Genomic DNA, 13,519 nt, shown 5'->3' with positions numbered 1-13,519 from the left:
AAACAAAAAGGCAAACCACAGTAAAAACAACAGTACCACATCTGTATTCCACAGCTTTATTTTTTTGATTAATTTTTAAAAACTTTCTTTTCAAACAGTGTAAATTTTCTTATGTAAAAATGTATAGGCCAAAGTCATTAATTTGAATTATTGGGTTAGCCAGCAATCAAATAAAATTCCCCCCAGTAAAAGTATTCAAGAAAACTATTCTATACTCAATGCTCTCTATGAATGGAAAGTCAATCACAGAAATAAATGCTTCAGCTTAAGGAGAGAAAGAAGTTGTTTTGTAGAGGACAATACTGGCTCATCCAAATACTGAATAATATGCTGGGATCCAATTAAAGAGTTAATTCTGTCTATGCAACAATAATGTGCTAATTTTGAAAACCCTGAACTGTTTTGAAGGATGCCAAGATGCTCCTCATGCTGTTGATAACATTGGTCCCTTTTAATACATTCATGGTGTTAACTATTCATATTTCTTCGATATCCTTATGAAATCTGCTTGCATCCTGCATGCTTGTGCACTAGCATAGATGAGGCATTTCTGTTTATTCTCTCAGATTCTGCGTGCAGAGACCTGTCATCATTCCATCTCGGCCCTAGTGACGCACACAAGCTTAGATGCTTGAGTTGCCAATGCATGGTTACTTTGTGCCTTTGCTTGGTGGGAGAATGCTCACTTCTACTGCACCAGCTTGAATTTGACACCCCCATCTCCTCACAATGTGTCCTAATATCTCAGACTTCAACAGAACACACTACAGGCTTTAACAGATAGCATCTGCCATTTGCTCAAAGCCCAGCCTTCTCCCTTTCTGTAAACACAGCAAGATCAGTTAGAAGGCAGGTCTGCTCTTCCTGGATTTTCTTGAGCTCAGCTTCCTTTTTCTCCCCCAAGGCTAAACAACAAAACCACTCCTCCTGCCAGCCTCTTCATCCCCCCTTTCTCTTAACAACCCTCCATTTCCTATTGGGAATTTGTTTCACCCAGCTTCCAGTGCTTCATTTCAGTAATTTAAAAGAACAGACTTATCCCATAATTTTTTTGGTGTACTTAGACACACTGCAGTTCATGTGTGAGAGTTTGCATGGATTTACAGGTTTTTATAATCTAGTTTTCATAAAACTAACCCTAAAATTAAAAAAATATGGTGATGCTACTAATTTCTCTAAAGTATGAGATTCCCTCAAGTTTTCTCGTCTGTCATTCAGAGCAAGAGAGAGACCAGTGTCAATCTATTTATTAATTAGTAGTAAATCTTTTTTAAAAAATATTTTATTGATTTATTTACAGAGAGAAAGGGAGAGGGATAGAGAGTTAGAAACATCGATGAGAGAGAAGCATCGATCAGCTGCCTCCTGCACACCTGGGTATGTGCCCACAACCAAGGCACACGCCCTTGACCAGAATCATACCTGGTACCCTTCAGTCCCCAGGCCAACGCTCTATCCAGTGTGCCAAACCGGCTAGGGTGTAAATCTTAATTTATGTTTTATTTTCTATAAAAATGACTCTAAGGCCCTAGTCAGTTTGGCTCAGTGGATAGAGTGTCAGCTCAGCTCATGGACCCAAGGGTCCCAGGTTTGATTCTGGTCAAGAGCATGTACCTAGGTTGCAGGCTTAATCCCCAGCCCCAGTTCTGGGTGCATGTGGGAGGCAATCAATTGATGTGTCTCTCTCACATCGATGTTTCTCTCTCTTAGTCTCTCTCCCTTCCACTCTCTTTAAAAATCAATCATCAATGGAAAAATATCCTTGGGTGAGGATTAACAAACAAAAAAATAATTTAAAAGTAACTCTAAGTTCAAAAAATTTTCTTTCTGTAAAATAAATACTCATCCTATATCTTTCTAGGTAGCTGAACACTACTAAGTATTCACACTGGTGACAACTGTGTTTATTTTATTTATTTATTTACTTATTTGCGTATTTGTTTATTTATGTTTATTTATTAATCCTCACCACAGGATATTTTTTTCCATTGATTTTTAGGGAAAGTAGAAGAGAGAGGGAAAGACAGAGAGAAACATCGTTGTGAGAGAAACACATCAATTAGTTGCCTCCTTCACGAGCCCAGACCAGGGCCTGGGCCGGGAGGACCTTGTAACCGAGCTATCAAACCCGGGACCCTTTGGTCTACAAGCCAATGCTCTAACCACTGAGCCAAACAGGCTAGGGCTATGTTTGTTTATTTTGAAAGAAAATCATGTTCCTAATGTTCCTAATTGTCAAACCTCACCTGAAGTTCTGAGAATTAAAGCTGCAAGGCCAGTGAAGCATTAAAGGCATGACCTGAATAAATGGAGTAGCATTTTGTCTTTCTTAAAGCTGTAGTTCAATAGAATTTTCTAGCAACTTGAGTGATAGAATTTTTGTCATTTTTAAATAATAAATAAATCCAGCTTGGAAATAAAGGATCAGACTAAACATAAGACATTTCTTAGGCTTCCAAATATAATGGTGCAACTTATATTTGTCTACACATTTTTCTCAGATTATATTTATTGTCATATAAGTTTTAGCTTTCTACATTAAAAATTAATATTTAGTAGTAGTTTCAATATCACTGTGAGATATGTAAAGGAAAAAAACATTATTTCTATGAGGCTTTTACAGTCAATTCTTAAATATGATTATCCAAAGAAGAATTTAGACTAAACTATGAATTATCTCAATAGATACTTGTTATCTTTGAGATATGTAGACACATCAATCCATCTATCATCACCATATGGTCAACTAAAGCTATGATTCCTGGGCAGAAGAGGGATTTACCTGTTGGTGTAAATGGACTAATCTAGTTAGAAAACAACAACAACAACAACAAAAACCCAAAAAACAAAAAACTAAAATGAGAAGAGTGACATTTGGTCAATCACAATGTCATTTGATTTTATCCTATGGTGGCAAATCCACTGGTTTGTATAGGATAGAAGAGCTGTATGTGGTTTCTCTGAAATTATCTAATAATTTAATTAAGGATGTCTGATGCCCATCTTGACCTGCCATATATGAGACTGACAATACACAGCTTCATAGGCATCTTAGAATAAGTACTAAAACCAGAAACATAAAGTCACTGTTCTATTTTTAAAAGAACATGATAATATATTAAATATATAAAATAATATATTATCTGTATATATTTTAACATATATCACATGTATGAATATGTTTTATGTATATGACAATAGTCTTAATTTATGCCTTTTAAAAATAAAGCTTGTAATCATGTTTTGTAAATAGATATGACATTTTATCATTGGATCTACTTAAGTGCTTTACCAAAACAAGTAATCTGACTGTTGGAATAATATTTTCTTGTGCTATAATGTTTAACCAGTATGACCCTTGCATTCATTATTATATCACTAATTAATAGAGATTCCTACTTCTTATATACCTCTCTGTGTTTTCAAATTTTATTAACTATACTACTGTGCATTTGCTTCTTTAGCATCCATATAGCAGAGAAGAGAGAGCTGGGAGAGTCCACCATTATTCATGCACTTACAGGATGGTTACCGGAAGTCATTCCTCTCCAGTAGGTTTGACTATTAACTTTCTTGTGCATTTTTTTTTCTTTCTCCCCTTGTAAAGTTTCTTTAGCCAAAACATTTGTACTTTTAAAGGAAATTTCAAGAAAAGTTACATTTTATAAAAATGTTGGGGAGAACAACATTTTATAGTTTTATATAAAATTCTTTGAGAATTTCAAGATAAATTCTGTTTCCTTATATATATATTGTAAATTTAGTCCTATAATATCTGAATTAAAAATATTAAAATAATGTTATTAGACATTATGCACTTTGATATATTATTTCTAATTAAAAACCATAGTCCTGAGAAGATTATCTTATTTAATCACCCATATAACCCCATCACCAGGTATATATCATTATAAGTGAGGAAACTAAAACTCAGATTGTTTGACCAAAGCTGTTCATATTGTTCCTGGAGGTGATAAAATTGGAATCTAAGTATTTTTGAGCATATCATCAATTCAGATGTTGATTTTTACAAGAAGATCAAAGCCACATACAGTTATCAATTTTCATCATCATTGATTGATCTTTGACTGATGTTACCACTCCTCAGGGTCCAGCTTAGAGGGGATTGAAGACAGCCCTCATAACTTGAATATTAGATAAATGATTTGCAAATATTTTCTCCCATTCTATAGGTTGCCTTTCCATTTTGTTGCTGGTTTCCTTTGCTGTGCAGAAGCCATTTAGTTTCATGTAACTTTCCTTTATTTTTGCTTTTGTTGCCTTGGTGTCAAATCCAAAACCTCATTGTCAAGACCAATGTCAAAGGTCTCACCACCTATATTTTCTATGGAAATTTTATGGGTTTTAGGTCTTATATTCAAGTCTTTAATCCAATTTGACTTGATTTCTATGTATGGTGTAAGATAAATGGCCTAATTTCATTCTTTTGTATGTGGTGGTTCAGTTTTTCCAGCACCATTTATTGGAGAGACTATACTTTCCACATTGTATATTCTTGGCTTTTATTTTTGTCATGAATCAATTGACTGTATATGTGTGAGTTTATTTCTGGGCTTTCTATTCTTTTTCATTGATCTATGTGTCAGCACTAAATAGAATGTTAGCTTGTCATATATGGTCTTTACATTGAGATATGCTCTTTCTCTACTCAAGTAGTTGAGAATATTTATCATAAATGGATGATGCATGACAAAGGGCTCATAAAGATAACGCCTGCCCTCCAGTCTGTGGAGAGAATTACAGTTGGCCCTTAGATGTGTGTTTAATTATCCTGCCCCTCAGGTCAATGCATTAAAATAAGCAAGTAAGCCTCTTTCATAGAAAGTTTGCTGCCTCTGCACTGGGCTTGGGGTGGGCAAGTCTGCGGGAGCTTTTTAAGAACCATTTCTGAGGTTACAATGGCCTCATGGATGGGTCTTTGGATGCAATCCCCATGGGCTTTCAAAGCTAGATGTTTTGTGGGATCATTTATTAGGTGAAGGTCTTAAAAGTTTGGGTGCCAGATGTGAGTTTCAAACCCTTTGCACCTCAGGGGTAAACTCAGGGTTGTGAGTTCCCTCCAGTTGTGGGTCACCATGCTGGGTTTATGGCGATATTGTGTCTCAGTCTCTCCTACTTGCATCAATGTGGGTTCATTCTCATTCACCAGCTGTGTAGGAGCCACTCAGTTACTTTCCTCCCCCGCCCCTACCCCCTAGAGGTAACTGTTTTATATCTACCTGTAGATTCAGGATAGTCATGGGAATGGATGAATTCTGGGTCCTCCTATGTCTCCATTCTGAACCAGAATTCCTTGTTTGGTCTCTTTCCATCAGCAAAACCCAGCACATCATAGGCACTCAATTAAAATTTGTTTAATCAGTGAATATATAATGGTGTTTTAAACTAATATTTGAAATTAACTATTGAAATTAGTCTTTTAAAATAGTAAGTTGATTTTTTTTTCTGTCAGTAATTTCTTGATGTGGAGTTTAAATCTTAATTTGAAAATTAGTGTTGATGTGTTTTATCAAAGCCCACGATATATGGACAAAGTCTGGGAGCTCTTGAAAGAAATATTGCCTGAATTTAAGCTGACAGATGAATCCAACTCTGAGAGCAAAATAACAGAGGTAGATAGCAAATTAAAAGATGCAGGAAAAGAAGTGAATTATGGGAAAGAAGTGAAAGATGGCAAAGAAGTGAAAGATGGCAAAGAAGTGAAAGAAGGCAAAGAAATGAAAGATGGAAAAGAATTCAAACCTGAACCTTCAGTTACAACACTAAAAACACTTGAAAAAAGTGACAAAGTTCCAAAGGGTAAGACATTATATATCATACATTATTTAATATGGATATTGTATATAAATGCTTTATAAACTGCTGAATTTAATGGTTCTTCATTGTTATTATCATGTATTAAAAGTTGTGGAAATAATTAAGATCCTTCCTAGATAGGATTTCAGAACTTCTAAGGGTATTTGCTACATGTTAACTATTGTTTCATATTTTACTCTCTTTAGAAATCAAAGGAAATTATACCATTTGATGATACTAAATTAACATAGTATTAATATAGGAAGAGACATTAAGTTTTCAAGTTTCATCAAATACATCTTTCTTATATGTTATATGTAGGGTACAATGAACCAAAATAGCAAGGGACAAAGTGGTCCTGTTTATTTTTTCAGGAAATGTGAAATGACCAGGGATTAGATGATGATTCATTGATTATTATTGTAAAGTGGAAGTTCAAATTTAAGAAGAAAAAATTCTAGTTGTTTATTTTTTTTACAAGTGTAGGATTATTTATTCTCTTAAGGCAGGAAAGGTACTGAGTAATTTTTTATTTCCAAAATATTTTATATAGCTATGTAAATAAGCAATAATGATGGTTAAATATTCTAGAAAATACTCAGCTGTCTTTATATTTTGATCTTTCAAATATTTATGTTTTAGAAAATATTGACATTTTATCCAATTATTTCTTATCAGGGTCTTATCTACAGTACAATGCATAGAAATTATTACTGTAAATGTTCCTCAAAAATATACCAAGACCAAGTGTGTGAGTGATATCTGCCTATCATAGGCCCTTTTTGAAATGACCTAATATGCACTAGTATGAAAGAAAGCAAAAAAAAAAAAAAAGCCTGATAAAATTTGTTTTATCTAATATATCCCCAATTAATTTCAACTGACAAGCCCTTTCTCACATATCACAAATTAGCATTTATCTATCCACCCATTCATCCAGCCACCCATTTATCCAATATACAGTTTACTGAGTATAATTCCAATAAATGTTCCAGGGATTAGTGATAACTTGTTGAACAAAATCAGATAAGAAAGGTACTTCCTGAATCTTATTGTCTAGGGATAGAGACTAATATTCACTTAAAAATCATAACCACCTATTAACAAATAAGCCTTAAATGGAAATGAAGGAAACTATGGGAGTTCATATAAGGGACCTAGTCTATGGTGTAGGGAAAGAATTTCCTAAGGAATTTTGAGCTGATTTTGCAAAGATGAGAGGAATATCAAGAAGAAGATGGGGGCTGTGGAAGAAAGAGCATTCTAAGTAGAGGAAATAGCAGCTATACTAGTAAAGGCTATGAGACAGAAGGAGGAATGACAGTTTGGAAGACCTGGCAGAAGCTATATTTAGCTAAAAGAGGAAAGGATGTGAGGATTAAAGGATGGTTTGAGAAAACCTGGAAATGGAGGTAGGAGAATGATCACATAAAATCTTCTAGGTTGCCGTAACCAGTTTGGTTCAGTGGATAGAGCCTCGGCCTGAGGACTGAAAGGTCCCAGGTTCGATTCTGGTCAAGAGCATATACCTTGGTTGTGGGCACATCTCCAGTAGGAGGTGTGCAGGAGGCAGCTGATCGATGTTTCTCTCTCATCGATGTTTCTAACTCTCTCTATCCCTCTCCCTTCCTCTCTGTAAAAAATCAATAATATATATATATATATAAAAGAAAATAAAATCTTCTAGGTCATGTTAAGATTATTGATCTTTATCATAAGAAAAACTGACAGCTAATGAAGAACAGACTAGAATCTGCATGATCTAAATCACATTTTAAAAACAATATTATGGTTTTTTGAAAAGAAAAGACCTCAGGGCGAGGTCGGGACCTTGCGGTTTGGAGACATGAGTGTATATAAAAAAACGGTTTGGAGACTCTTGTACCAGCTCATGTTAGGGACAATGGTAACTGGGAGTGGGTAGTAGGGTAGTAACAGTGAATAAGGTGAATAATTTGAGAGATATTTAAAAAGTAAAAAACATGGTGGCTGAAGTGGAGATGATGGTGGATACTGAAAAACGAATGGCTTTATGAGGAGAGATCATAAAACGATTTTGAACATATTAAATTTGAGATATGCTATGAGTTCCGGGGTGGTAATACACGTTTTGGAGTCATTGACAAATGCATACTAAGTTAAACTACGAATGGTAGTCTCAAGAAGACGGCATAGAATAAGAAGACGTGGCTGCCTGAGACTGAGCTTTAAAGAAACGAAGCATCTGAGAGCCAGAAACACAATGATGATCTGGCAAAGGAGGCTAGAGGATGGCCAGAGAAGCAGGAGGGAAACCAGCAGAGCATGATGCTACTGAAGTCAAAGAAGGGAGTTTCAAGAATCAGAAAGATAGTCTGTGTCCAATAGAGAGAGTTGAAATACGGTGGGAACTTAGATTCCCCTGTTGAATGTTGTGATGTGAAGGTCGTTGGGCACTGGTGGAGGATGGGAGTGGAAGGCATATTGAGAGCGTTAAGAAGTAAGTGCAAAGTAAAATAATGTCCAAGCAACCCTGTTAGAAGTTTGTGAACAGGAAAGCTACAAAGAGGAACCAGACAGGGAATATGTGGACCTACATGGGATACTTATGTTTTAAACTATTAAAGGAGAACTAAGTATTTTTAAGTGAAGACATGAAAGAATCCAGCTGAGATTACAGCAATAGTGAATGTTTCCTGAGAAGGCAGGAAAAGGAGGACAGGAGTCCAGGTGGGAGAGGTTGGACCCATCCAGGGGAGCGAGCAGGCGCTCCTCCATTCTACCAGGTGGGTGCATGCCACGGGAGAGGACAGGCGCAAATGTTGGTGGGTGAATGGGTGACATAGGGAGAAGCTGAGTGTTTCTGACTAAAGGCTTCTATTTTTCTCTCTATATAAGTAGCTTATCGATGAGCCGGGAGTGAGGTGGAGGTGGAAGATGAAGGTTCTCATGGTGATTTAAATTAGATGTAGCAGAGGTTTGCAGAGCTAGGGAAAGGTTATTTCCAGTAGGACTCAGCTGGTAACTTTACCTAAGGTGATATTTGCTAGATGGATGGCATGAAATGGCAGAGGAGCAACACATTTGGGTAAACACTGTTGTATATTATCCAAATTGCTATGTGAAAGAGTGATTTTTTCTATTTGTAAGTTTTATTATAAATTATATTTTCTGAATTCTGAATAGGAGTTTGAAGGCTTTAAAGTCCTATTTTAGGGAGAAAACTAAGATGGCGGCATAGATAAACACCGGGAAATAGTCGCCCCACACAACAATTGAAAATTAGCCCAAAGGACGGAGCAAACATCGTCCAAAACAACAGGAAGGCTGGCTGAGTGTAATTTCTACAACTAGAAGAAAAGAAAAGCACGCTGAGAGCCAGAGGAGCTGCGGAGGCTGAGTGCAGAGGTACGCGGCGGCTCGCGCGAGCGGAAAGGGGGTGGCACCTGAGGACGCGGCTGTCTTTTTGAATCACAAGCTCCCGACTGCTCTGATCTCCGGTTCTGGGAAGTCTCTGGGGACCCAGGACTCATACAGGCAGAGGCTGCTCTCTCAGGCGGCAGCGGGCGAACTTGGGGGCAGATTTCCCTCGGAGGTGCTTGCAGCCATTGCCGGGACACTGAGACGCGCGACTCCGGGCGTGGAGAATCAGCCATAGCTTCTTTCCCCGCCCTTTTGACTCCCTGAGACCCCGCCCCACCCGGGCTGCGGCAGAGGCTTTTGTATGTGAATGCCCCAGAACTTTGCAACCTGATAATTACCTAACTGCAGCCTGGCCAGCCAGACCCGGAACTTCCAAGAGAAGGCCCAAGGCCCCGCAGCGGCTTGCATTGCTTCACAGCTGAGCCTCTTCGTAGTTCCTGCTGTGTGGCCTCAGGCAGGGGCTGAATTAGCACCTCCTTAGATCCAGGAGCCACTGTACCCAGTGGTCAGAGGGGGTCCATTCTCCCACTTCAGACACAGCTGCTTCCCACAGCCAATTGGCCTGGAGGTCAATTCCTCCCAGTGATCCTACAACTAGCGAGGCACCAAGAGTGTACCAAGAGTGTCCACCCCAGGTAACTGGGGAGGCTGAGCCACTGGGCCCTACAGGACACCTGGCGCGCAGGCCACTCTATCAACACAGGGAAGCAGCCAAAATGCGGAGACAAAGAAACAGGTCACAATTGGCAGAAACGGAGGAGGCCAGACGACTGGATATAGAGTTCAAGGCCACGTTTATAAGGTTTGTCAAGAATTTTATGGAAACCGCCGATAAATTTAATGAATCCCTCAAGGAGTATGGTGAGACCATGGAGGTCATGAAAAAGGACCAATTAGAAATTATGCATACACTGACTGAAATAAAGAATACTTTACAGAGATCCAACAGCAGACAAGAGGATCCCAAGAATCAAGTCAAAGATTTGAAATGCAAAGAAACAAAAAATACCCAACCGAAAAAGAAAAAAGAAAAGAGATTCAAAAAATATGAAGATAGTGTAAGGAACCTCTGGGACAACTTCAAGCGTACCAACATCAGAATTATAGGGGTACCAGAAGGAGAGAGAGGGCAAGATATTGAAAACCTTTTTGAAGAAATAATGACAGAAAACTTCCCCCACCTGGTGAAAGAAATGGACTTACAAGTCCAGGAAGCGCAGAGAACCCCAAACAAAAGGAATCCAAAGAGGACCACACCAAGACACATCATAATTAAAATGCCAAGAGCAAAAGATAAAGAGAGAATCTTAAAAGCAGCAAGAGAAAGACAGTCAGTTACCTACAAGGGAGTACCCATCCGACTGTCAGCTGATTTCTCAACAGAAACCATGCAGGCCAGAAGAGAGTGGCAAGAAATATTCAAAGAGATGAATAGCAAGAACCTGCAACCAAGATTACTTTATCCAGCAAAGCTATCATTCAGAATGGAAGGTCAGATAAAGAGCTTCACGGATAAGAAAAAGCTAAAGGAGTTCATCACCACCAAACCAGCATTATATGAAATGCTGAAAGGTATTCTTTAAGAAGAGGAAGAAGAAAAAGGAACTCTTACCATTTGCCACAGCGTGGATGGAACTGGAGAGCGGATAAATACCACAAGATCTCACTTATTTGTGGAATATAATGAACAACATAAACTGATGAACAAGGACTGATCCAGAGACGGAGAGGCATTGATTGGACTGTCGGGCCTTGGAGGGAAGGTAGGGGAGGGTGGGGGCAAGGGGGAAAGATCAACCAAAGGACTTATATGCAAGCATATAGGCCTAACCAATGGACACGGACAACGGGGGGGTGAGGGGGTGAGCGGGGAGAGGGGGGGGTAGAGGGTACACATATGTAATATCTTAATCAATAAAAAATATTAAAAAATAAATAAATAAAAAAAAATAAAGTCCTATTTTAAAATCATACATGAAATTATATATTTCTACCTAAAATTAATTTTATTGAGTGAAATCAAATATTTATAGAAACCCAAGGTGTAAAATTTGATAACTTGTATTTATACTTTAGTTTCCTAGTTATATGTCTCCTCCTGCACTTAAAGTTATCAGTTATCTTCACATTTGTATCTCGCATAGGTGCTAAATCTACTATAAAAGCTAAGATATAAGACAGGTGTACATTTTAGGGTGAGGAATAGTGCAGGTTGTTAATGTCACAGTTTTTATTTATGCAAAGTGAAAAAAATAACCTGATTACAAATTTAGCAGGTGATGAAAGAATAAAAAGGCAGAAATCTGATTTTTTGTTTCAGAATTGAATTGACTTCATTAGGGAATAAAAAATCTTGGATTTTTAATTTTCAATCTTTATACTAAATTTTTTCTTTTTAAATTAGAAAAAATAATTACAGTTTGCATTCAATATTATTCTGTATTAGTTGCAGATGTACAGCATAGAGGTTAAAAATCAGGTACTTTACAGAGTGGTCCCCCGATATTTCAGGCACTCGCGTGACCCCATACACAGCCATCACGATATTATTGACTATATTCCCATGCTGTAATCCACATCTCCATGACCATTCTGTAACTACCGATTGGTACTGCTTAATCCCTTCACCTTTTCCACCAGCTGTCAGCCCCTCTCCCCTCTGACAACGCCAATCTGTTCTCTGTATCTTTGAGTCTGTCTCTATTTTGTTTGTTTATTTTCTTCTTTATATTCCACATATAAGTTAAATCATATGGTATTTGTCTTTCTCTGACTCATCTCACATAGCACAATACCCTCTAGGTCTATCTAAGTTGTCAAAAAAGGTAAGATTTCATTCCTGTTTATGGCTTAGTAGTATTCCGTAGTATTCCATTGCGTATATGTACATTAGCTTTTATTTTTTTTTTTTTAGTTGAAGGCGAACGTGTTTTATAGAAATGTAATTATGAATGAAAATTCAAAGGGTGCATATAGTTCTGTGTGTAGGGTGTGATTAAAAAAAGTCATTTTGGCCATAATGTATTGGGTTTGGCATTCAGTTTTCACCAGAAGATATTCTGGAGACAGCAGGCTATATTTTCTTGAGATGTAGGGCCCCAAATAAAAAAGATCTGAAAGGTCTCTACATTTAGAACTCAACTTTAAGAATATGATTTGTTGTACTTTGATTTTTTCTTTTAAAATGAGAAAAATAGTCTGTAATTTTATATACAAAAATCATATATCAAATTATCACCTACATTGAACATAAAATGATGTGTAGGCAATAATAAATAGTGCTGCAGGTCTTTCACAATACACATTGATTTTCAAAATATTGTCTTGCTTTATTTTAATGTTTCTAATTAGAGGTGAATAGTGTTTGAGGGAATTTGTGGCTATTGTTTTTGAGGTTTTATAATTAAAAGATTTATTATGTTTTTTAATATGTTAGAGAAAGCAGATATAAGAGACATTGGGAAGAAGAGGAGTAAAGATGGAGAAAGGGAAAAGGAAAAATTTAAATGGTCGTTTCATGGTTCCAGACCCTCATCAGAAGTCCAGAACTCTCTGCTGTCTCTGTCAGACTGTAAGCGCTCAGTCTCCTAGACTATGGACTACTTTAGCTGTTTCCTGAAATGTTGAACCTCTGTGGAGCATAGAAACATATCTCCTGCATAGACATCCTATATACTAAAAGGCTAATAGGCAAATCGACCAAACGGCAGAATGACTGGTTGCTATGACGCACACTGACCACCAGGGGGCAGACGCTCAACACAGGAGCTGCCTCCTGTTGGTCAGTGTGCTCCTACAAGCCAGAAGCCAGGCTTATGGCTGGTGAGTGCAGCTGTGGTGGCGGGAGCCTCTCCTGCCTCCACAGCAGCGCTAAGGATTTCCAACTATTGGCTAAGGCCCAGTCAGACATCCCCCAAAGACTCCCGGACTGCGAGAGGCACAGGCTGGGCTGAGGGACCCTCCAAGTGCACGAATTCGTGCACCTGGCCTCTAGTATCTAAATAAGCGTGTGTAAAGTTGCCTGTAAGGTTCCACATATGAGACAATAGTGAAGGCTGTCCAAGTTCTCATGGCACAATAGTCACAGGAGAAGGAAGACATATACTAACATATATATTATATATTAGCAGATTATAAAATTTATATCACTCTACATAAGTAAAATATGTTCTATATTCTATATAAGGTACATATATTAATATACAATTATACAAAGTATATAAATATTAGCATATGTATTATATATTAGTATATGTCTTCTGTATAAATTATATGTAGCATATATAACATTTTAAGATTA

At 37.5% G+C, this 13,519-nt stretch overlaps 1 protein-coding gene across 1 annotated transcript in view; it reads left to right on the top strand.

The window, feature by feature from the left end:
* Positions 1-13,519, top strand: part of ADGB (androglobin) — a gene marked incomplete at its 5' end in the record, with an annotated part of 122,874 nt that overhangs the window by 18,087 nt on the left and 91,268 nt on the right. Inside the window, 3 exons of the mRNA XM_081093567.1 lie at positions 3,465-3,551; positions 5,537-5,820; positions 12,656-12,790. Of these exons, the coding sequence (XP_080949693.1) occupies positions 3,465-3,551; positions 5,537-5,820; positions 12,656-12,790 (506 nt within the window). The remainder of the gene's footprint in view (positions 1-3,464; positions 3,552-5,536; positions 5,821-12,655; positions 12,791-13,519) is intronic.

The sequence above is a fragment of the Myotis nattereri genome (assembly GCF_964212035.1).
Source record: "Myotis nattereri genome assembly, chromosome: 6".
Classification (NCBI taxonomy): Eukaryota; Metazoa; Chordata; class Mammalia; order Chiroptera; family Vespertilionidae; genus Myotis; species Myotis nattereri.
This window is presented reverse-complemented; position numbering and strand designations above follow the sequence as displayed.